Source organism: Pongo pygmaeus, chromosome 5 (genome assembly GCF_028885625.2).
Source record: "Pongo pygmaeus isolate AG05252 chromosome 5, NHGRI_mPonPyg2-v2.0_pri, whole genome shotgun sequence".
In the NCBI taxonomy this organism is placed as follows: Eukaryota; Metazoa; Chordata; class Mammalia; order Primates; family Hominidae; genus Pongo; species Pongo pygmaeus.
The window spans coordinates 119138296-119165292 of NC_072378.2; the positions used below are offsets into that span (position 1 = coordinate 119138296).

A 26997-nucleotide genomic window follows, 5' to 3' on the forward strand; every position below is an offset into this window, starting at 1 on the left:
TCAATTCAGACAAAATTTCTTCTTAAATACAATAAAGCCAATTTTTTTTAAAAAAATTTATATTGCAAAAATCTGGATTAGGGAAGTTGATAAATATTTAAGAACTAATTATGCTTCTTTTTTTCTACACCTTTGCCATTACTAGTGATCTCCCTGGAATGTCCTCCTTTTGTCATATCCCTATTGAAAATGATGCTTAGGAAAAGTATATGTACTATATATTCCCTGATTACTAAAGTAATCACTATTCATTGTAGAAAATTTGGATAATATATTAAAAACAAAAGGAATAAGGAAAAACATTCCATCCTTTATCTTATTGCAACTGTTATCTTTTTTCCATATCTCACCTTGTAACAGAACCTAGTAAGAGGTTGGATGTAGGGAATGAAATACAAAGAAAAATTGAAAATCACACCAAGTATTTGGAATCTGGTAAGTAAGATAAAAGTTGTGGTCATGATAGAAAATGTATACCTTTTTTTTTTTTTTTTTTGAAACAGAGTCTAGCTCTGTTGCCCAGGCTGGAGTGCAGTGGCATGATCTAGGATCACTGCAATCTCTGCCTCCTGGGTTCAAGCGATTCTCCTGACTCAGCCTCCCAAGCAGCTGGGACTACAGGCATGCGCAACCACACCCAGCTAAGATTTGTATTTTTAGTGGAGACGGGGTTTCACCATGTTGGCCAGGCTGGTCTCAAACTCCTGGCCTCAGGTGATCCACCTGCCTCGGCCTGAAAAGGTATGCTTTAAAAAGTTAACTACACCAAGTTGATCTTCAAATGACCAATTTTGTAGTGATTGTTATACCTACCAAATAAAAAAAAACTATCCAAAAATACACCATAATTTTTACTATGCCCATGCAATTTCCTGTCATCAAAAGCACGAATTCTTTGTGCTGTATATCAAGTAAAGTCAGTTATGACTAACATTTCTTTAGTATTTGGAAATGGCCATATGACACCACAGTCTTGCTAATATATACCCCTGAATGGCCAGGAATGCAGAGCAGATCTTAGGAGCAACTACCGCTATAACCATTATATGGTATATCATAGCATCCACAAGACCGTGGAATCTATTTTTAAGAATATCCTGCAAAAAGGCAACCAAAGCAAAAATGAACAAATGGGATCACATCAAGGTAAAAAGCTTCTGCACAGCAAAGGATATAATCAACCAAGTGAAGAGACAACCCACAGAGTAGAAAATATTTGCAAACTACCCATCTGACAAGGGATTAATAACCAGAATACATAAAAGCTCAAAAAACGCTATAGGAAAAAAATCTAATAATCCGATAAAAAAATGGGCATAAGATTTAAACAGACATTTCTCAAAAGAAGACATACAAATGGCAAACAGGCATATAAAAAAGTGCTCAACATTATTGATTATCAGAGAAATGCAAATCAAAACTAAAATGAGATATCATCTCATTCCTGTTAAAATGGTTTATATCTAAAAGACAGGCAGTAACAAATGCTGGCAAGGATATGGAGAAAAGGGAACCCTTGTACACTATGGGTGGGAATGTAAATGAGTACAACCACTATGAAGGGCAGTTTGGAGGTTCCTCAAAAAACTAGAAATTAAACTACTATATGATCCAGCAATCCCACTGCTGGGTATGTACCCAAAAGAGAGGAAATCAATATATCAAAGAGATATCTGCAATGGTGTTGCAGCACCGTTTATAATAGTTAAGATTTGGAAGTAACCTACGTGTCCATCCATAGATGAATGGATAAAGAAAATGTGGTACACAATTGCAAAGATGAAGGGGATGTTACCACTGATCCCACAGAAATAAAAACAGCCATCAGAAACTACTACGAACACCTCTGTGCACACAAACTAGAAAACCTAGAAGAGATGGACAAATTCCTGGACACATACACCCTCCCAAGACTGAACCAGGAAGAAATTGATTCCCTGAACAGATCAATAATGAGCTCCAAAATTAAATTAGTAATAAATAGCCTACCAACCAAAAAAAGCCCAGGATCAGATGGATTCATGGCCAAATTCTACCAGATATAAAAGGAAGAGCTGGTACCATTCCTACTGAAACTATTCCACAAAATTGAGGAGGAAGGAATCCTCCCCAACACATTCTATAAGGCCAGCATTAGTCTGATACCAAAACCTAGCAGAGACACACACAGAAAAAAAGAAAACTTCAGGCCAATATCCTTGATGAATACCAATGCAAAAATCCTTAACAAAATACTTGCAAACCAAATCCAGCAGCATATCAAAAAGCTAATCCATCATGATCAAGTAGTCTTCATCTCCGGGATGGAAGGTTAGTTCAGCATACCCAAATCAACAAATGTGATTCATCACATAAACAGAACTAAAGACAAAAGCCACATGATTGTCTCAATAGATGCAGAAAGGCTTTTGATAAAATTCAACATCCCTTCATGTGAAAAAAACTCAATAAACAAGATATTGAAGGAACATACCTCAAAATAATAATAACCATCTATGACAAACCCACAGCCAACATCATACTGAATGGGCAAGAGCTGGAAGCATTCCCCTTGAAAACCGGCACAAGACAAGGATGCCCTCTCTCACCACTCTTATTCAACACAGAATTGGAAGTCTTAGCCAGAGCCATCACACAAGAGAAAGAAATAATGGGCATCCAAATAGAAAGAGAGGAAGTCAAACCATCCCTGTTTGCAGATGACATGATTCTATATATAGAAAACCCCATAGTCTCAGGCCAAAAGCTCCTTCAGCTGATAAACAACTTCAGCAAAGTTTCAGGATACAAAATCGATGTACAAAAATCGCTAGCATTCCTATACACCAACAACAGCCAAGCTAAGAGACAAATCGGGAAGGCAATTCCATTCACAATTGCCACAAAAAGAATAAAATACCTAAGAATACCTATACACAAAACATCACGTTCTCACTTATTTGTAGATCTAAAAATCAATACAATTGAACTCATGGACACAGAGAGTAGAATGATGTTTACCAGAGGCTGGGGAGGGTAATGGGGTAACGGGGGATGGTAGTGGGGGACTGGGTGAAAGATCTCCACAAGGAGAATTACAAAACACTGCTCAAAGAAATCAGAGATGACACAAACAAATGAGAACACATCCCATGCTCATGGATACAAAGAATCAATATCATTAAAATGGCCATACTGACCAAAGCAATTTACAGATTCAATGCTATTCCAATCCAACTACCAATGATATTCTTCACAGAACTACAAAAAACTATTTTAAAATTCATATGGAACCAAAAAAAAGCCCATATAGCCAACGCAATCCTAAGCAAAAAGGACAAAGCTGGATCCATCACATTACTTGACTTCAAACTATACTACAGGGCTACAGTAACCAAAACAGCATGATACTGGTACAAAAACAGACACATAGGCCAGGAGCAGTGGCTCACGCCTGTAATCCCAGCACTTTGGGAGGCCAAGACAGGCGGATCACCTGAGGTCAGGAGTTCAAGACCAGCCTGGCCAACATGGTGAAACCCCATCTCTACTAAAAATACAAAAATTATCTGGGCATGGTGGTGGGCACCTATAGTCCCAGCTACTTGGGACGCTGAGGCAGAATCACTTGAACCTGGGAGGCGGAGATTGCAGTGAGCCGAGATCGTGCCATTGCACCCCAGCCTGGGGGACAAGAGCGATACTTTGTCTCAAAAAATAAAAACAAAACAAAACAAAACAGGCACACAGACCAATGGAACAGAATAGAGAGTCCAGAAACAAGACCACATACCTATGACCATCTGATGTTCGACAAAGCTGACAAAAACAAGCAATGGGGAAAACATTCCCTACTCAATAAATGGTGCTGGGATAACTGGCTAGCCATATGCAGCAGATTGGAATTGGACCCCTTCCTTACACCATATACAAAAATCCACTCAAGATGGATTAAAGTCTTAAATGTAAAACCCAAAACTATAAAAACTCTGGAAGATAACCTAGGCAATACCATTCAGGACACAGGAATGGGCAAAGGTTTCATGACAAGGATACCAAAAACAATCACGACAAAAGCCAAAATTGACAAATGAGATCTAATTAAGCTAAAGAGCTTCTGCACAGCAAAAGAAACTATAATTAGAGTGAACAAGCAACCTACAGAATGGGAGAAAATTCTTGCAAACTATGCATCTGACAAAGATCTAATATCCAGCATCTATAAGGAACTTAAATGTACAAGAGAAAAACAACCCCATTAAAAAGTGGACAAAGGACATGAACAGACACTTTTCCAAAGAAGACATACATGCAGCGAACCAGCATACGAAAGAAAGGTCAATATCACTGATCATCAGAGAAATGCAAGTCAAAACCACAATGAGATACCATCTCACACCAGTCAGAATGGCAATTATTAAAAAGTGAAAAAACAACAAATGCTAGTGAGGTTACAGAGAAAAGGGAACACTTATACATTGCTGGTGGGAGTGTTAATTAGTTCAACCATTGTGGAAAGCAGTGTGGCAATTCCTCAAAGAGCTAAAAACAGAACTACCATTTGACCCAGCAATCCCCATTACTGGGTATATACCCAGAGGAATATAAATCATCCCACCATAAAGACACATGCAGATGAATGTTCACTGCAGCACTATTCACAATAGCAAAGACATGGAATCAGCTTAAGTGCCCATCAATGACAGATTGGATTTTTTTTTTTTAAAGGGTACATATACACCATAGAACACTATGCAGCCATAAAAAAAATGAGATCATGTCTTTTGCAAGAATATGGATAGAGCTGGAGGCTATTATTATCCTTGCAAACTAACTCAGGAAGAGAAAACCAAATATCACAGGTTTTCGCTTATAAGTGGGAGCTAAATGATGAGAACTCATGAACACAAAGAAGGGAACGCTGGGGCTTACCTGACAGAGGAGGGTGGAAGGAGGGAAAGGAGCAGAAAAAATAACTGTTGGGTACTAGGCTTAACACCTGGGTGATGAAGTAAGTTGTACAACAAACACCTGTGACATGAGATTACCTATACAACAAACTCACACATGTACCCCCCGAACCTAAGATAAAAGTTTAAAAAAAGAAAGAAAATGTGGTACATGTACACAATGGAGTACAATTCAGCCATAAAAAAGAATGAGATTCAGTCATCTAAAACAACATGGATGGAACTGGAGATCATTAGGTTAAGTGAAATAAACCAGGCACAGAAAGACAAAACACTACATGTTCTCACTTATTTGTGGGATCTAAAAATCAAAACAATTGAACTCATGGACATAGAGGGTAGAATGATGGTTACTAGAGGCTGGAGAGGGTAGTGGGGTGTTAGGGAAGAAGGAGGGATGGTTAATGGCTACCAAAAGAAAAAAATAGAATAAGACTTACTATTTGATAGCACAATAGGGTAACTATAGTCAATAACTTAATTGTATATTTTAAAATAAAGACTGTAATTGGATTGTTTGTAACTCAAAGGATAAACGCTTGAGAGAATAGATACTCCATTTTCATTGACATGCTTATTTCATATTGCATCAAAACACCTCATATACCCCATAAATATACACAAGTACTATGCACCCACAAAATTTTTTTTTAAAAAGAAAGTATCTTGCCAAAAAAGAAAAAAAAGAATATCCTGCTATTGGTTTGAGGGGTAAAGTAAGAGGTAAAATAAGAGAGTTATAATGTGTTATCTTGTCTGATCATAGGACTCAAATACAGGTTTTTGAAAAAGAACTTGGAAATTAATAAAAGTTAATGAGGTGAGTCAGGTAAGACTGGAAGATTATTTTATGCAACAGAAAATAAGCACGGTAGAATCTGGTTGTATTTGGTGAGAAATCCTCTTTGAAAAACCACAGCCTTCAGAGCCAGCAGCCATTGGAGGCCCAGGTTCCCAGACAGCAGTATCTATGTATGAGACTCAGGTCCTGAGCTGGGGTGCAGACTCCCTGAATATCTCCTGAGGTATGACTGCAGTCTCTCATATAGTGATCTCTATTATGTCAGTCCTTGAACGGACTTAATGTTCTGCCAATCACACATTCTCCTGTAATTCCTAAATTAGTTACCTAACTCAAGCATAATTCAAAGACTGAAAATAATTTCAATGAGCTATTTTGGATATAGACACCTATATTCTATTTTTTTCTTCGTTTCTTCCTTTCACACCTAAATGTACTGTGAAAGAATGAAAATATACAAATATGTTACCTAAGAGTTCCTCCATTATGTACTCTTCCCCTCCTCCTACCACAAAGTCATTATTAGATCCTAACAGTTCTACTTCCAAAATACATCATGATGTCTGCACTTACCCCTATTTCCATCACAACCACCCTAATGCAAGACACCACCATCTGGCATTAGGCCTAGGACCAATGTAGTAGTCTCCTAACTGATCTTTCGGCTTCCCCTCATGCTGTGCCACAATTCATTCCTGAATCAGTAGCCAAAGTGGTCATCTCAAAACATAAATCATAACAGAACCCTTGCTTGCAGCCTGCCGATGGTTTCCCACCACACGTGTACAGGACGAAAAAAGTCAAACTCCTCTCTGTGGCCTTCAGAGTTGTATCTGATCTGATTCCCACTCCTGATTTAAGTTGGCAGCCACTTTCACCAAATCAATCAACAACCAACCACCAGAGGCAGGAGAGGAAGCAGCACTAGCTGAAAGAGGCCAGTATCACACAAGCTGTATAGGTAGAGGCTTTGTGCAAAACACATAAGGAATTTGAATTTCTAAATACCCTGAGTTGTCTTAAAGGAAGGTACCCCAATATAATGAATCATCTAACAGTCAAGTTATAACATTGTGCCGAATTCAGTAAACACTCCTTTCTTTGCAGGTAATGTAGAACCACTGAAGGGATTTAAGTAGAGGAATAACTTGATCTGACTTGCATTTTAGAAATTAAAATTCTGGTTGCACTGTGGAGGATGTATTAGATGACATTTGACTAAAGAACAGCCAAAGGCATCGAAATACCTCAGGAAAAGAGCCCTGTGGTTCCTAACACAAACCTTGGGCTGGAGACCTGATACCTGACTGAACAGCTATTTAGGTCATACATACACACAGCAAGGGAAGCTGGTGGTTGCTTGAAAGTCAGGGGAGAGGTGCCCTCTCTCAGTTGTTGAGTCTGTTAATGAGGTCATGCACCTCTACAAACTTCATTCTATCTTCAATCAAGGTTTATACTTTACAAGTTATAGAGGACTTGTACAGCACCTGCTAACTGAAATTACTCACATACCCCCCAGACAGTGACCTGCTATTTCAGATAAACCTGAGCTGGAATGGGCTATTATAACTCAGGCACCTCTGACTCCTGTGTTTATAGCTCTGTTCTTAGCTCCTATCTTCCCAGCAAAGCAGGCATATCTAAAAACACATCACCCCAAATTTCTCTATGTAACAGCCTAACGCCAATTGTGCTTAACCACTTTTCTGCCCAATGACCAAGGGGATATTACACTTCCATTAATACCTTTGATCACTATGGCAATATTTTCAATTTAGGGTAGAGGTAGGATGTAGTATAAGAATCACTAAGTGGCCCTTTAAAAAGACTACACATTCATTCCCATTCTCCATCCTATGGCCACCCACACACCCACCAAGGGAGGTAACTGAGTGGAAAAATGATTGACAACCACCTGCTTTACTAAATACAAAGATAAGGGCCAATAAAATTAATTTGGTTATTAGAATACTATGCCAACCTGTTTTTAAGAATTCTGAAACATAATAGTAGTATCCCAAACAGAATTCTTAGAGAAGCATCTGTGTTTTAAAATACTTTTCTGTTGTTTCCTATGGTGATAAACATTTTCAAGTCCCAATCTACTTCTCAGCAGGCACTACACATAGTTTAATGAGACGAATATTATGATGCGCTCCCTACTGAGAAAATCTCAGTGCCATAATAAAAGAATATGAAGTTAATGTAATGAAGTTCTAGGAAAAAACCTTAAAGTTCTCAACATTCAAATCCTTTAGAGAAAAAAAAAATCATATATAATTTAATGACAACCGTCCCAATACATTCCTCTTTCTACTATCCCATCTCCACTATTTTTTACAGAAAATGAAAACACTGTATGTAACCCTAAAAGGGAAGCTGAAATAAATGACTGAATTACAATCAAAATGAATCATGCTAGCTTAGCAATTATATACAATAATTCAGAATTGTTTTAGTCTGTTTGGGCTGCTAATAACAAAAATACCGTAAACTAGGTAGCTTATAAACAACAGAAATTTCTCTCTTACACTTCTAGAGGCTGGAAAGTCCAAGATCATCAGCAGACTGGGTGGTAAGGGCCTGTTCCTCAGTGATGATGCCTTCTATGTGTTCTCACATGGCAGAAGTGGCAAATAAGCTCCCTTGGACCTCTTTTATAAGGGAAGTAATCCATTCTTGAGGGCTCTTTCCTCATGACCTTAGCACCTCCTAAAGGCCTCACCTCTTAATTCTATTACACTGGGGATTAGATTTCAACATATGAAGTTTGGGGGACACAAACATTTAGACAAGAGCAAGAATTTCCTGAAGTGTGACATAAGAAGGGACTTTAGGTAATCAATATTTTTATTTGATACGTATGCATTTATCTTAACCGTCATTAAACCTAAGTGGCCCACCAAATCTGTGAAATTATATGTTACTGCTTAGGATAAAATTAAAGTAGGCAGAGAAATTCACATAGACTTCTTGCCTTATAGGTCCTATACTCAGGAATATTCACGTTTTGAGTCTTGAGTAACTGAGCCTTGTGACAATTTTCTTTTTAATAACAGCTTTGAGATATAATTTATGTAACATAAAATTCACCTCCTTTAAAGTGTACAATTCAGTGGGTTCTAAGCATATTGACGAAGTTGTACAACCATCACCACTACCAAATTCCAGAATATTTTCATTGCCCTAAAAGGAAACACCACAGCCATTAACATTTCTTCCCACTCCCCCTTCCCCTCACAACCCCTCTCAACTACTACTCTACTTTCTGTCTCTATGGATTTGCCTATTCTGGACACTTCAGAGAAATGAAATCATACAATATTTAGCCTTTTGTGTCTGGCCTCTTTCACTTAGCATAATGTTTTCAACATTAATCTATATTGTAGCATATATCAGTATTTCATTCCTTTTTATGGGCAAATAATATTCTATTGTATGGATATACCATATTTTATTCATTCATCAGTTGATGTAACAGTTGGGTTGTTTCCATTCTTAGCTATTACAAATACGTAATGCTGCTGTGATCGTTTGTATATAAGTTTTTGTGTGGACGTATGTTTTTAATTTTCTTGGATATATACCTAGAATTGCTGGGTCATGTGGTAACTGTTTAACCTTTTGAGAAATTGCCAAACTGTTTACCAAAGTGACTGACTGCACCATTTTATAAACCCACCAACAATGTATAGGGGTTTTAATTTCTCCACATCCGTGGCAACACTTCATTGTCAATTTTTCTATTACAGCCATCCTAGTGTGTGTGAAGTGGTATCTCACTGTGTTTTTTATTTGCATATCCCTAATGACTACTGATTGTGACCTAATTCTTCGAAAGTATGCACAGTAAACATGCTATATATCTCTGGCGTAAAATCTCATATACTGAATTTCTTTGGGTATTACAACATACTTTTTTAGCCCTCTGATACTGTCTGTAATGGGTATGACTTATTACGGGCTTCTCCACCCTTTTCAGCTCCTGTCTTGGCTACCTTCCTAAAGGCATGCCCCTTGCCTAATATATCTATCCTCTTCTTCCTCCTCCTACAAAATCCACAATCTCCACTTTTCTGGGGCCTGGCCTTTATTATATCTCTGCTCCCCATCTTGATAACAGATATGATAAACACATGCAGAAGAGTTTAGATTTGATGTGGTAAATAACAAAGAGAATATGAGTATTTATACAGGGTACATTTATTAGTACTACCATATCACTAAGTAGGATAAACTGAAATAGAAGAGTCAGAAAGGAAACTGCAAAAATAAGGTCTACATTGATTCCTACTTGGGGAAATGGAAATGAAAAGGAAAATCTAAAAGATATTTCAAAGAAAGAAGTGTAAATACTTAAAAGAAAAAAGAGGAAATTTTAATCCAAATGTTCTATTCTAAAAGATTGCATTTAAGATAGGGTCAGACAGAAATGCTAGATTGAGACAAGAAACTAGGTTTTTGGTTTATTTGGTATTTGGGATATGGGGGATGTCTGATGAAGAAGATTAATTAGATTTTGGACACGTAGTATTGAGGTCATAGCAGACATCCAGGTACAGATGATAGTCGTAAAAGATGAAATAGACAGAAATTTCCCAAAACAAACCTAGGGTTCTACCATCCCACAGTAACATTTTATGCTCACTAGAATACATTTCTCGTCTTATCCATGGACATTACTTGGCATTGGGCATCAAATTTACTGGCTACTAAATCATGGTTCTAATGGTTCTAGCACAGTTCATCAATTCACTGAAATCCTCAAGTAGCTCCAAAGACTAATGCTATTCACATAGCCTACTAGGAACTTCCTTTCCAAAGCGATGTAAATTGGGCTGTTCACAACATGCCAAGCATTTATACATGATAGAATGAAGCCAAGAGACAAGAGAAGAAAAGCCCAACCATCACAAACATTCTGTAATGGAACCACTAGATCGCTAACCTCCTTAGAACCTCCCTGCTAAGGAACTATATCCCATAAAAGCCTGGTCTGGTGGGCACTCACCACTGTGTACTAAAGATGTGACTTTCTTCCTTTCTGACACAACTACTACTCATGTCACCATCTGCCCCTTTCTCAAACAGGCTAAGAGGATAGAAATAAGAACTTAATCATATTGAGAAATTTATTCCACAGTATGTTTAAGAATTAACCCATTTATGCTGGAGGCTGCAATTTTTTGAACTTTTGGAATCAGACCTTGAGCAGTAGGATATAAATAATTCACATGCTTAGCATTTCAATAATGGAACACAAGGCATAAATGAGTTAATTAATATAGTCTATCTTGAAACCAATAAATGCTGCTGCCCAAATACACACATATACACTATTACTAATGAAGTAAAGACCCAAATCTTGGAAGTAATAATCCAATGGCCTTGAAATTATAGTCCTCTTTCTTACTGTTCAAATAGGTAAAAGACTGGGAAGTGTCTGAGCAGTGACAATATCCAAAGTGCACATGATTATATAGTGTAAATTCTAAATTTCTGCTATGCTTATAATATAAAGTCTTTCTTACTAGCATATATCTAAGAATCCCTTTGTTTGAGTATAGGACTGAGGAAAGCATCCCTGTTAATTTAGAGATTCTACATTTGTGTTTAAAATGGCAAAGAAGGCTGGGCGCAGTGGCTCACGCTTGTAATCCCAACACTTTGGGAGGCCAAGACAAGAGGATTGCTTGAGGTCAGGAGTTCAAGACCAGAATGCTCAGGATAGTGAGACCCCCAACTGTACAAAAAAAATTTTTAAATTATTCAGGTGTGGTGGTGCACACCTGTAGTTTCAGCTACTTAGGGGAGCTGAAGCAGGAGGATCACTTAAACCCAGGAAGTGGAGGCTGCAGTAAGCCATGATTGAGCCTGTGCACTCCACCCCAGGTGACAGAGGGCAACCTTGTCTCTAAATATAAATAAATAAATTTAAAATAAGAGAAAATGGCAAAGGAGAGGTCTTTCTTAATGACGCATATCACGTTACATTACCAGCTCTCTTCTGTGTTTTTTTTTTTTTTTTTACTCTCTTAAAAGTTTGTGGTGGCTGCTGTGATAGTAGTGGGTTATCAGAACACATTAACATTAGTGTTACTGAAGTTAGTATAAAACTCCCCCGCTCCTAAATGACTGGCTTTTTAAAAAACAACAACAACAACAACAACTTTGTGGCTAATCACTGAAAGAACTGTAAATATGGGTTAATGTTTTTCCCTATTTCCTGAAAGTGTACATTGTGGCAGACTATATTTCCCAAAGATGGCCACAATATTTCCCATCCCACATGCTCTTCTACAATGTGACCTGCCACTCTCTCATCAAGAAGGAGAATCCAATTCTCCTTCTCTCTTTTTTTTTTTTTTTTTTTTTTTGAGATAGAGTCCTGCTCTGTTGCCCAGGCTGTAGAGCAGTGGTGTGATCTTAGCTCACTGCAACCTCTACCTCCAGGGTTCAAGTGATTCTCCTGCCTCAGCCTCCCTAGTAGCTGGGATTACAGGTGTGTGCCACCACACCTAGCTAATTTTTTTGTGTTTTTACTAGAGATGGGGTTTTGCCATGTGGGCCAGGCTGGTCTCAAACTCCTGACCTCAGGTGATCTGCCCACCTCAGTCTCCCAAAATGATGGGATTACAGGCGTGAGCCACCGTGCCCAGCCCAATTCTCCTTCTCTTAAATCTAGGCTGGCCTCAATGATTCACTTGTAACCAATAAAATGTGGCAAAAATGATAGTGAATGACTTCTGAGTCTAGGTCAGTAGGAGCCTGGCAGCTTCTTTCTCAGTTTCTGGAACACTTAGTCTCCAGGTGCTGCCATGCTAGGAAAAGCCTAAGCTACAAGGAGAGACCTACACTGTCCTCCAGGTCCTCTGGTCTAGCATTCCAGCTGAGCCCAGCTTTTGAGTCATCCTGGTCTAGGTACCAGATGAGTAAAAAAATCAACATGGAAGAGGATTCTCCAATTCCAGCTGTTTCCATCCCAGCAGGTCCAATCATACCCAGCCATTTGAGTCTTCCATTCTAAGGCTCCAAATAAAGCACACAGCTGTCTCTTCTCTGAATTCCTACCTCAATAATTTGTAACCATAATATAATGGTTATTTTATTTTTATCTTATTTTATATTTATTTATTATTTTATTTTATATTTTATCTTATTTTATTTTGAGACAAGGTCTTGTTCTGTTAACAGGGTCTTGCTCTGTTGCCCAGCCTGGAGTGCAGTGGCACAATCTCAGCTCACTGCAACCTCCACCTCCCGGGTTCAAGCAATCCTCCCACCTCAGCCTCCCAAGTAGCTGGGACTACAGGCATAAGCCACCACACTCAGATAATTTTTTAATTTTTTGTAGAGATGAGGTCTCACACTATATCGTCCAGGCTGGTCTTGAACTTCTGGACTCAAGCAATCCTCCCACCTCGGCCTCCCAAAATGTGGGGATTATAGGTGTGAAACACTGCACCTGGCCAGTTGTTGTTTTATACAAATTTTGGGTGGTGTAAAAGATAGCAGTAGATAACCACAGCAGCAACAGGTAACTGGAATGAAGGTTGATAACCTGTCTATCTCTTCACTTTAATAAACATTCCACATTTTTCTTCCAATCTATTTTACTGAGATTTTATTTCCAAGTAATTTTTTTGCCAATAATAAACATCCACTATTAAGTTCTCCATTTATTTTGGCAGTTCAGCTTTACAAACCATTACACATCTAACAAAACCATTTCCCAGGGCTTGGTTTCCAACTTATTTGTTTTAAAAGCTTCTTTCTTAACATCCTCTCCACTTACTGGAATTATTTCAGTTTTTCACCCTTTCTTCCAATCTATGTCTAAATTAGGTCATGACTAAAGATATAATTACTTGAAGCAAAATGCTGTGCACCCAACCATAAACATGATAAGTAAACATTCTCTCAGGTATAATAATTATTCAGCACTTATTATAAACAAATTATATCAGTACTTCAGACGTTTATAATTATACTTGCTTTATTAATGAAAATGGCTATATTGAGTTTTATATATCTACGCTCACCACAAGTAGCATTTTCCCAGAAAAGCACATTTTAATATTTTCAACAAAAAGACTACTGTTTGGTATAATTTTAATATAAACTTCAAACCATTGCATTTTTATAAATAAAGGCTATCTTATAACTTGCCACTCTATTTAATAGGTATAAATTGGTCACTAACAAATCACAGTGTATATGACTCTTTGTAACTACCTGGCAGAAAAAAATTTAATCCTGCTGCCTCTAAGTGTTGAGTCACTTCTAGATTAAAATTTAGATTTTGGTAGATATTTAGTTAAAACCAGGTACTGTTTTTAGGTACTGTTTGAGGCCAGCCTAGATGACCCTGTCATCTCAGTTACAATTCAAAGCTCCATCCTGTAATTCTTTCCCTCCTAGTATCATGTCTATTTTCACCCTGCTCAGCCTTACAGGAGTGGCTACAGGGATACTGTTTTCTTGCTCACATATATTAAAAGGGAACGAGCTGTATATCTGGTCAATATTATCCTTTTGCCAGTTCTAAAAAGCGTGGTGGAAAAACATGGGCAAGGCAGCTAACGGTACTGGCAAGACAGTGGCTAAAGCAACAGCCCAGAGTCTAGTACAGATAAAGAATGAAATGAAAACAGAGATGATGAACAGGGAGAAAATGAAGAGGCTAAAAGACTAAAGAAACTGAAGAATTGGTAGAATTTGCAAAAGGGAGAACTGAAAGTTTAAGACATTCATTCATTTAATCAACAAGTATTAATACCTTCTAACATGGTTTAGATCTGTGTCCCCACCCAAATCTCTTGTCAGATTGTAATCCCCAATGTTGGAGGTGGGGCCTGGTGGGAGGTGATTGCATCATGAGGGTGGTTTCTAATGGTTTAGCACCATTCCCCCCTTGGTACTGTATAGTGAGTTAGTTCTCATGAGCTCTGGTTGTTTAAAAGTGTGTAGCACCTCCCCCTTCTCTTTCTTCCTCCTGGCCATGTGAAGCTCCTCACTCCCACTTTGTCTTCCATCATGAGTGAAAGCTCCCTGAGGCCTCCCCAGAAGCAGAAGCCGATATGCTTCTTGTACAACCTGCAGAACCATGAACCAATTAAACCCCTTTTCTTTATAAATTACCCAGTCGCAGGCATTTCTTTATAGCAGCGCAAGAATGGACTAATACACCTTCCATGTGGCTGGAAGTTCTGGAGTTTAAGATTCAGAGGAAATGTGTATGAGTAGCTTGATTAAAGACAAAGATGACACAATTTGAAAATGTCAAGAAATGTGAAGCCAGGATGTTAGTGAACCCATGGACTGTGTCTCTTCAATACTAAGAAGCAACAGGGGAAGGTATAGGTAAAAGAGCTAGTTGGCCTAAACCTCAAGGAGGAATAGTTTACAAGTTGCGATGAAAGCTAGAAGAAAGAAGATTACCATCTTTAGGACCTTTGGTTGATGAACTGTGTGAAAATGAGCTGTGTTCACCTGCAAAGGCTACAGAAAAAGCAATATCCTGAGGAGAGAGCCAGGATTACTTTTCTTTCTTTCTTTTAATAGAGACAAGGTCGCACTTGTGTCATCCAGGCTGAAGTGCAGTGATGCAATCACAGCTCACTGTAGCTTCAAACTCCTGGACTCAAGCAATCCTCCTGCCTCAGCCTCCTAAGTGTCTGGGACTACAGGTGTGTGCTACCATGCTTGGCTAATTATTTTTCTTTCTTTTTTTTTTGTAGGGATGACCTCTCACTACGTTGCCCAGACTGGTGTTGAACTCCTGGCCTCAAGCAATCCTCTCTCAAACTATGGGCCACCACACCTAAACTACTTTTCAACTAAAGTGAGGAGACTGAGTAATTTGTGAAGAAGTGTGGCTGCAGAGAAGTTTATTCAGCATGAAATAAGAGCTCCACAAAGGACTTATAAAAACGTGATGAAAGAGGATGGGAAGGGCTTGAGGAAGGGAGGGATAGGGAAAGATTCCTGATCTGATCACTAAACACTATATGTATCAAAACATCATATGTACCCCATCAATATCTACAATTATTTGTCAATTAAAACAAAAGAAAAAAATAGGGGCAAGGCACAGTGGCTCACATCTGTAATCCCAACACTTTGGAAGCCTGCATTTGGACCTGGGGTCCAGGCAGACAGAGAGGTATGAGGCAAGATGGACTGAACTGCTTGAGGCTTCCAAGACACACTCTAGTCTTACCATTTTGAACACAGCCAACTAGATTTTACACAGGATTACAAATATGCTTGAGAGGTGACCAGGGTTAGCCTTCTTACTTACAAATGTATAACTTTGAAAAAGTTATTTTAAACATCTCTAAGCCTCAGAGTTTTTTGGTAAAACAAAGAGAAAAATATCTACTTCAAGAAGTACCATGATTAAACAGCATAATGTATGTATAGTGCTTAACACAATAATGCACAATACACTTTTCAGTTTAATTGTTTTTGTTGTTACTGATGTGGTCCTCCAAAGACATTGTAACCAGGTACACAGGGCATAAGATTGGTTAGTTTTGTCCTGGCGTGGTGGTTCACATCTGTAATCTCAGCACGTTGGGAGTCCGAGGTAGGCAGATTGCTTCAGCCCTGGAATAACAGCCTGGGCAACATGGCAAAATCCTGTCTCTATAAAAATACAAAAATTAGCCGGGTGTGGTGGTGTGAGCCTGTAGTCCCAGCTACTCGGGAGGCTGAGGTGGGAGGATCACCTGCGCCTGGAAAGGTTGAGGCTGCAGTGAGCTGTGATCGCACCACTGCATTCCAGCCTGGGTGACAGAGAGAGACCCTATCTCAAAAATAAAAAAAAAAAAGACTGGTTAGTTCCACTGATCCCACTTCATGGTAAAAGCAGTTGCACTTGGTAGGAGAAACAAAAGGACTCAGAATGCTCTGAGTTGGTCAGTTTCACTCAGATAAAGCTAAACATTAAGAGGTTTACCAAAGACTGCTTTGTCTCAGGTATTTTCTGTCTTATACATCTGTTAGACTGCAAGCTCCTGAAGCCTGACTTGTGTCCCCAAGAGTACATACAGGAATAAAATAAAACAACATTCTATACCTCAGGGATGGTAATTCTAGAGGCTACATTTAACACAGTATCTCTCCTTCTGTTAAATAACTTCATTGTTAATTTTCTAAAAGACATTTAGATTGAAGAGTCATTCAGATTTAAGATTAAACATCAACAAAAAGGTAAACCCCCCCCACCAAAAATCCATATACCTAGTAAATAGGAGAATATTGGTATATTTATTCATGTTATTCATTATTTTTCAGATGATAAAATATGCAAAAATTTTGTATAAATCAATAATCAGAAAAGACAGTATAATCAAATAACTCACTTAAATACATCACATTTTGCTGTAAAATTTGTGTTGTTTAACATTTGTTAAATACCTGTGTTTTTCTAGTTGCTGTTTAAAAAAAACTTAAGCACAGTAAGATTTTGCATTCTAAGATTATATATTCCATATTATTTAGCCACATGACTGCAGAACATACTGCATGTTAAATTCCAATATCCAAATATAGAATGTCTTAGGCAGTTAGTCTTACTGGTTTCTATCTTGATATATGCCTTCCTTAAATGACCTAGAAGAATGTGCATGTTCGGTGTTTTTAATGGTAGTGTATATTCATAACATGTAACTGCAAACATGTTTGCAGTGCAATCCCAGCTCTTCTGGCACGTGGCCTCAAGCAAGTCACTTAACCTCTCTAACATTCAGCTTCATGGTGAAATCTAGTATCAACCTCTTGGGATTATGGCAAGGATGAAATTAAACAGCATAAGAAAATAGCAGATAATAGTTGCTCCAAAGTGGTATTTACTATTATTAATTAGACTCAGTATTCTTCCCTCATAATAAAAAAAAATGCCTCTCATTTTATAACTGTTCCTATAATTCAGCTTTATCAGTTGACTGGCTTTGTCATAGTAATAAACCAGCCTCCGGGTCACTGCCCTCATCAGTGTAGATTTAGCCATGAGACTCACAAAGCTCTCTTCCATCTCAACCTTACTATCTTTGGAGAGTTCAAAAATGCATGTGGAATCCAAAATATCAGACTTACAGTTCTTTTGGATTCTAAATTCTAATAATTTTCACTCCCCCCCACAAACAATCTCAAGACTGTACCCCAGATCTTGTTATAACTTATCCACCTCTGAAGTCTTCATATAGCCTCCTCTCAGGCTACCACTCCTTGCCTTTATCCCTCAACTTCTAGGCATTATCTTCACACATACCAATTGTCCTCTCAATCCCTAAGTTTTGTCTTAATCTATTAGCTCCATCCTACATCACTTCCTTCCTTACACAGTAACTAATGGTAGATTAACCAAATTACTCTCTACAAAAGCTCTTTAATTCTCTTAAAATGCAGTTCTTCAGTTCTTCAGCTACACCTACCAGGCAAAACTCAGGCTCTGGATTTGTAACCTGACTGCTTCTCTCCTCATATGCTCAACCATGGTCCTCTCCAAAGGACTGCATAGGACTTTCAGAAAACTGCAAAGCATTCAAATTAAGGCTGGGCATGGTGGCTCACACCTGTAATTCCAGCACTTTGGGAGGCCAAGGCAGAAAGATAGCTTGAAGCCAGAAGTTTGAGATCAGTCTGGCAAACATAGTAAGATCTCATCTCCACACAAACACACACACAAAAATTAGCTGGGCATAGTGGTGCATACCTGTAATACCAGCTGTTCGAGAGGCTGAGGTGGGAAGATCCCTTGAGTCCAGGAGTTTGGAGCTGCAGTAAGCTATTACTATGTCGCTGGACTCCGGCCTGGGTGACAGAGTGAGACTCTATCTCTTAAAAACAACAACAAAAAATTGATACCAAATATCATGTTTCAATTCCTCTTGGGACAATTTGATGTCTTATGGATGCTTTCCTCTGTCTCTGGTCAGCTCTTTTCTTCTCTTTTCCTCAGCAACTATTCCAAATGTTTTCTACTCTGCTTAAGGCCCCAACCAACTACACATGATTTTAATTACCATCTAAATGCTAATGACTTTAACAATTTTATTTCTACTATTGATCTCTCCCTTTAGCATAGACACATATCCAAGTGCTTACTAAATGTTTCTACCTAGATGTACATGGCCAACTAAAACTCTCAGAACTCTCCCATCAATTTTGCTTCTCTTGGGGTAACCATCCTCCAAAATAACCCCTAGTGATCTCTATCTCCTAGTATTAGAACCTTCGTGTAGTTATTTCCTACACTGTACCATGGTTGGACCATGTAACCAACAGAATACAGCAAAGATGATGACATGTCACCATTCTGTGATTATGTTATGAAAAGACCATGGCTTCCATCTTGGTCTCTCTCCCTTCCCACCCCTCAGACCACTTACTATAAGACGACCCACATGGTAAATAAAGTCTCCTAACAGCCACATGAGTGAACTAAAAAGTAAAATTTCTAGCCCTAGTCAACTCTTTACAGAGACTATCGCCCTGGCCAGCAGCTTGAATGCAACCTCATGAGAAGGCAAGCCAGAACCACTCAGTTAAGTGACTCCTGGATTTCTGAATCTCAAAAGCGTCAGATAATAAACACTTGCTGCTTTAAGCTGCCAAATTTGGGGATAATTTTTTATCCAGCAACAGGTAACTAATACATGTCCTTCCTTATTCTTATCTCAGTCAACATTAATAGCTATCTAGTCCATCTAGTCACTCATTCACTCTCTCATTCATTCAGGAAACACTTGAGTACACAGTATATGACAGACCCGTTATCCTCAATCTTCTCCCACAACAAACTGTCACAAAGTGCTGTCAAATTTATCTCCAAAATGTTTCTCAAATCTCCTCCTCAGATCTGAGATTTCTCAAATCTCCTATCTCTCTACCACTATTGTCCTAATCCATGGCCCTCATAATTTCTCACCAATACTATTACAATAGCTTCCCATTTAATTTCCTTGATTCCCATCTGTCTCTGTCAAGGGTGATCTATTTAAGACATAGAAAAGCAGTAGTACATGAGAGCTAAGGCAGCTAAGAATCAGGAGAAAGTTCTTTTCACGAATAAATGACCCCAGTATCTTTGCAGACAAGTAAGTTAAGCTTGATAGTTTCAGTAAAATAGCAGCTTATCCATCCCATGTGTACAGAGAAAGAAGAGAGGACACACTGTCCACAGCTGTGAACAATTCAGACAGAGAACAACATCACATAGTGCAGCAATACTGAGTGATCAGACAAAATTGGACGTGATTTTGTAGAGAGCCATGTTGTGGTAACAATTCAACACAAAGTGTCTTAAAGCAACACAAATGTACTAACCTTAGAATTCCTGAGGTTAGAAGTCTGAAAATAGTTTTACTGGGCCAAAATCTGAAGGCTCTTGGGGAGAACTTGTTTCCTTGCCTTTTCCAGCTTCCAGAGGCCACCTGTGTTCCTTGGCTCCTTCTTTCACTTAGAAAGATCCTTGTGATTACAGTTGCCCATCCAAATAGTCAAGGATAATCTCCCCATCTCAAGATCCCTAACCTAACCACATCTGCTAACGTCAGATAACACCTTCACAGGTTCTAGGATTAGAATATGAACATCTTTGGGGGTGCCACTGTGCTGCTACAGTCCAGTTCCATAATTTTCTCTAGCAATGCTCCACAATCCAGAAGTAAGAATAGAGAGAGCAAATAGCAACAGTGACTCAGGATTGAAGGTTAAAGATATACATGGTCCTAAATAGAGCAATATTATAGTAATGAGCTTGGCTTCAGATCAAATTGTTATTTATTCCAGGACAGTTATCTTTGCCAACTCCCTCATGATCACAGTAGTACTCTTAACTGGGTTCCTTTTTCTGATAATTATTAGGGGGTTGAAACAAGCAAGTGTGGACAGATATGAATTCAACTGCAGAAAAGTTTTCTGTATGTTGCATAAGGTTAATTCAGAAACATCCAACCAAATGTGCTATAGCATCGAACTGTATAAGATTTCAAGTTATCTTTAGGTACCTAGACAAAGACTTTTAACAAAACCAACTCCCACAGTGACAATTTATGCTAGAAAAGAAGTAACTGCAAACATGTTTTAGGCAAATGATGACTACGAAAGATTTTATTTAAACTAAAATAAATTATTTTAAAGGATTTGCTCCATGCCCTGGATTCATTTACATATTTTTTTTTCCTTTTTCTGACGTAGGGCAATGTGATAGATTCAAGTTTAGATCTTGAAGATTACAATTAACATACAAGGAAAGAATTTATCCCATGCTTATGATTGTAGGGTGGCCTGTAGGTGATTGGCAACTCACACAAAAGATTAGTATTTCAGCCTCCATTATCCTTTCCACCCCTTTCATCTGAGGGTGTTTACTGAGATAATGAGAGTCAAAGTCACACTCATGTGAGGGTGTTTAGGGTGGTAATAAGAATCATAGTCACTTAGGCCCCTAGCAATAGCTGATAAACAGCAGGAGCTAAGAAAACAGCAGATGCAAAGTTGTGCTTCCATTTTTAGATACAGTTGATCTTCTTTACTCATGGACTCCATATTTGTAAATTATCTTACTTGCTAAAATTTATATGTAACCCCAAAATCTAACACTCAAGGTGTGTTAAATAACCTTTGTTCAGGCATGAGTTATAGTGATATTTGGCTGTGGCTTCACTGTTAATGGATCAATATATATTTTAAAAGGTGTTTTAAACAGAAACACACATAAAACAACAAGGTTATACACTGATCAGTTGGTGAAAATGTTGTGACCAGAGGGTGTCAGGAACCTAGCTCTGTATTCTCCCTAGACCATGGAACACAATGACCACGAATAATGAGAACTGACTATATTTTATTTGCTGCTCAACCTTTACTTGAGCTATGGTCTCCAACAATGTAGACTATATATCCATCAGAAAAAAAAATACAGCTGGGCACAGTGGCTTGCACCTATAATCCCAGCTACTCAGAAAACTGAGGTGGAAGGATCACTTGGCCCCAGGAGTGTACAGTTGCAGCAAGCTATGATGGCACCCCTGCACTCCAGCCTGGGCAACATAGCCAGACCCCATCTCTAAAAAATAAATAAATAAACAAACAAACAAAATAAAGACACATAAAAACCTACTTTATTGTGTTTTTTTTGGTGGGTTTTTTTTTTTTTTTTTTGAGATAGAGTTTCACTGGGCACCCAGGCTGGAGTGCAGTGGCACAATCTCAGCTCACCACAACCTCCGTCTCCTGGGTTCAAGTGATTCTCCTGCCTCAGCCTCCCGAGTAGCTGGGATTACAGGCATGCACCACCACACTTGGCTAATTTTTGTATTTTTAGTACAGACAGGGTTTTACCATGTTGGCCAGGCTGGTCTCGAACTCCTGACTTCAAGTGTGATCCACCCACCTTGGCCTCCCAAAGTGCTGGGATTACAGGTGTGAGCCACCACACCTGGCCTAAAAACCTACTTTATTGTTAACAAGTATGTCAGCAGAGGCTTAACCAAGTGGGGAGGGGATAGTGGGTGCAAACTGACTCCTCTCTCCTGCATCAATTATCTCCTTTAATCTTTATAATAATTCTATGAAGTAGGCTTTGTTATTCTCATTTTACAGATGAGGACAATACAGCCCTGAGTGGTTAAAATATGTATTAAAAGTCAAACACTAGGAAGTGGTGAAGGTGAACTTCAAATAAGGGAATGCCTAACTTACTGAACCACACCTCTGACCCATATGATGGGCACTGCTGCCTCACTGGGCCGTTTGGCTCTGGGAACAATGTGGCTCTCCGGCTGCCCATGAGAAACCTAAACCTAACACAAACACATTAACTCCGGGGTTTCCAAGACTGAAATTTCCTTTTACCCGCCCTATCCCCCAGCCAAATATATTAGAGATTTGTAACCAGAATATGTCAACTGAGGCATCAAAACCTCATTAGAGAATTTAGAAGGCATCAGTATAGTTTCTTTGTCCAAGAAAAGCATGTACCTAAGTTCTACCCAAAAAGAACGAAACCAAATAGAAAAATTTGCCCATGATTACACATTTAAAATTTGTCAGAATTAATGTACTGATAAATATGTTGTAATTAAAATATATGATTAATATATTCCAGTTACATTTTCTCAAGTCTGTTGGAAAATATATGTGAAGTATTAGGTTGGCACAAAAGCAACTGAGGTTTTTGCCGTTGAAAATAAAGGCCAACCTAAATATATAGTCTGAAATGGAATAATAAATAGTATTAAATAATTAATAGTACCAAGCACAATGTCTTTCATAAAGTAGGCATTCGACAAGTTTACCAAACACATAGACCTATATATTCTACTTTGGTCATATCTAAGTATATTTTATTACTCTGAGTAGACCATTAAGCACACACATACACACACACACACCTTCCTCCCAAAATTCACTAGGCGAAACATCAAAAAGTAGGCAAAGAATACTATTTAGTATTTTGGTCATAAAATGTTTTCTGAAAGAAATGGGAATCTTTAAAACTGTGCTTAAGGAGCTACAGGATGAAAAATGCAAATACCTGTGAACACATAGACACACATTTGCCAGAATAAACAAAATCTGCTCAACCACCAAGGCCAATGTCTAGAATTTGTAAATATTCAAATGCAGCACTTCATTTTATAAGTAAGAAAGACATGCTTTTCCTCAGCTGCCGCCAAGGTGCTCGGTCCTTCCGAGGAAGCTAAGGCCGCATTGGGGTGAGGCCCTCACTTCATCTGGTGACTAGCACTGCGTCCGGCAGCGCCAGCCCTACACTCACCCATGCCATGGCCTCTGTCTCCGAGCTCGCCTGCATCTACTCGGCCCTCATTCTGCACAACGATGAGGTGACAGTCACGGAGGATAAGATCAATGCCCTCATTAAAGCAGCTGGTGTAAATGTTGAACCTTTTTGGCCTGGCTTGTTTGCAAAGGCCCTGGCCAACGTCAACATTGGGAGTCTCATCTGCAATGCAGGGGCTGGTGGACCTGCTCCAGCAGCTGGTGCTGCACCAGCAGGAGGTCCTGCCCCCTCCACTGCTGCTGCTCCAGCTGAGGAGAAGAAAGTGGAAGCAAAGAAAGAAGAATCCGAGGAGTCTGATGATGACATGGGCTTTGGTCTTTTTGACTAAACCTCTTTTATAACGTGTTCAATAAAAAGCTGAACTTTAAAAAAAAAAAAAAAAGAAAGACATGACAAGTAAAAGGGCAAGTAACAATTTATTCAGAAATTAAGTATCAGCATTCATGGGTTTGGCCTAATAGGACTAGCATAAGCTTGGTCCAATTTCCTATATATGCGCTTATGATCCTAACAATGGTCTGGAGCTGATGAAGAACTCCAGTGTGATATATGAATGGTATGATGTAAATGTAAGTATACTATATTAGAAAGTGAAAACTTATTAACCCCTATGGAAACTTCCAGTTAACTAAAATAATCCATTCTCTAATAATTTAGCATAAATAGGAAATTTACCCTATTATTTTTCTAAAATTATCAATTTTATTGATAATTTAAATATTAGTAATGCACTTTATAGATGAAATGTTTTACTTTCCAACTTCCTCAAACTTCAGTATAGACATGGTACACATAAATAAGGAAATACAGAATTAGCAATTTAAAAAATCATTAGAAGTACTATCTCCTTTACAATTAAATGAGGTAGCACATGGTAGCCAAGTCTAAAATATCCAAATCCCACATATGATTGTTAATCACTAAGTTTTGTTTTTCCATGTACTGTAGATCCTTTGATAGTTTCAGCTTCCATTTACCTCTCAAGATAATAGTGTAAGATACAGGACAAAAAATTCATATATTCAACTTCACTACTTTTTGTACATTCTCGTTGAAGTTTTGGTAGAAAAGAAAGATGTAATCCTTGGTGAAATAAGGCTACAAATGACAGTTGTTCACTGATGTAATTTAGTTAAAAGTTAAGAATCAGAGATTTTCTAAAATATTTGCTTTGGTCTTAAATGTTAAGCATACCAAAATACAACTGGCAATCTCCAACTTGCAAATATCATTGTTTCAAAAATTCATTTTTATATATTAATTGATTGGCAGTCAAAGAATATTTTCCAATATTTTGAAGGACCATTAAGTCTCTAGGTCAATCTAAAAAGTCCCCTATGGTTTAGACCACACTTGACATATAAAATATAAACCTAATAGTTTGATATGATTCCCCCATATCAAACTACCATTTATAACATTGTTTTTCTTTATTTTTATTTTTTAAAAAGTAGAGACGGGATCTCAACGTTGCTGTTTTTATTTATCTATTTATCTAATCCTGAAATCAGTTAGTGATTGTCTCCCATAGGTGTCTATCTCCAAAAAAGGGACATGGGGCACCGATTCTGACATTTACTTAATGTCCTCAATTCTGACATTTACTTAATGTCCTTTACATTCTAAAGTGGCCTGCAGGATAGAAACTTCCTGTGGTGAATAAAAAGAATGGCATTACGAACTCCCGTCATTCACATCCTTTCCATTTCATGGCATAATATTCAAATTTATTTGAATACTTATAAAGATTTTCTTAAAAAAAAAACTCACAAGATCAATTGAAAGGGCAAAATAACAGTATTTTATCAATAGTCCCCTGGCCCCCATTACCTCCTATTTTCTTCCACAAACTAATTAGCTTTATAGACCCAGGTTATTCTTCATTCCCATCTCACATTTAAGAGATACAAAATTTTCAAAAATATCACAATTTTAAAAGTTAAAGTATAGGGAACTTATTAATTAAAATGAAGAAATTACTCCAGTCACATATTCCTGCTGAATCTATCTTTCATAACACTTTTTAAGACTGGTGATTAGAGGCTAGCAAAGGATTTTCATAAACAAAACAGATAGTGAAGTCGATAAAAACTGGAAAACTTGCAATTTACTGCGTTTAGGAATGGGGTCTAAGCAATAATCTAATCAAGAATGAAAGCAGTCAAAAGAAAGACATTTAAAATAATCACAGTAGTAATTATCACACCAAGTATGGCTGTCACTAAGTTAATGTTATTTTAAATACGTTTCAGTTTGGAATGACTAAACCTGTTAATAAAAACATGAAAATATTATGACATTTAGCTGACAGCACACGCAATAAACCTCTGTTACAAAGTGACCAAGTCATAGTATACAAAATATACAACCTATAAACCCAGAAAGTTCTATAGTAAGTATACAGAGGAGACACACGTTGGTTTCACCCTTATCAAAAATTTGATTCAGATGGTAAGTAAAACATGGTTCCAACATGGAAAAACAATAACTCTGTGGTCTCTTATTGAATAAGTAATATTAGAAAGAAGGTAGACACAGGGAAAAGAGGCCTGTTAGTGTGGCCACCCCCGCCTAGACCAATCTAGTGACCTGAATGTGAGTCCAGGTTGAGTAATCTTCAAATGGCACCAAGCCCTCACACTTTCTATACCTATAAAATGAGAGGGTCAGCATGGTCACAGTCCAAAGTCTAAACCTTTAATCTTTTTTTTTTTTTTTTTTTTTTTGAGACAGAGTCTTGCTCTGTCACTCAGGCTGCAGTGCAGTGGCATGATCTCAACTGCAACCTCAGCCTCCTGGGTTCAAGCAATTCTTGTGCCTCAGCCTCCCAAGTAGCTGGGATTATAAGCACCCACCACCACACCAGCTAATTTTTTGTATTTTTTGTAAAGACGGGATTTCACCATGTTGGCCAGGCTGGTCTCGAACTCATGGCCTCAAGTGATCTGCCTGCCTTGGCCTCCCAAAGTGCTGGGACTGTAGGCGTGAGCCAGGGAACCCAACCTAAACCTTTAACCTTTAACTCTAAATCTTTAAAGGAAGTCCCTTTATAAGTTTGTGACCAGTTAATTAACAGGATACTATGCTTTTGTGTCCATTAGTAAAATGCAACAAATTAATCCAAACCACTCAACTATGACTAAAAGAGTACATCCAAGCCACTGCATAATAGCATGGCAAAGCTGCAATATAACAAAGAAAAAGAGATGCTGCATTTGGCATGTACTAGTGCTAAGGTGTAGTACTAGTACATAAACAGCCAATTGCTATGTTTTATGAGGCCACTTAACATTCTTGTTCAAAGACTCAAGTCATAAGCAATACAGAATTATTATGAAAGAGTATCAAGATAATTCAAAAACCAATTAGTGAAAAATCATTTATTTCATGCAGAGAAAATAGTATTATTTGAAAAATTCACTGGTTTT

At 38.1% G+C, this 26997-nt stretch overlaps 2 protein-coding genes across 8 annotated transcripts in view; one reads left to right on the top strand and one right to left on the bottom strand.

The window, feature by feature from the left end:
• Positions 1-26997, bottom strand: part of FAM184A (family with sequence similarity 184 member A) — a 119707-nt gene that overhangs the window by 86506 nt on the left and 6204 nt on the right. The gene's annotated exons all lie outside the window — the stretch shown is intronic.
• LOC129037947 (large ribosomal subunit protein P1-like) lies at positions 23489-23955 on the top strand. The gene has a single exon (XM_054490354.2). The coding sequence runs from the start codon at positions 23553-23555 to the stop codon at positions 23895-23897; it is 345 nt and encodes a 114-aa protein (XP_054346329.1). The 5' UTR covers positions 23489-23552; the 3' UTR covers positions 23898-23955.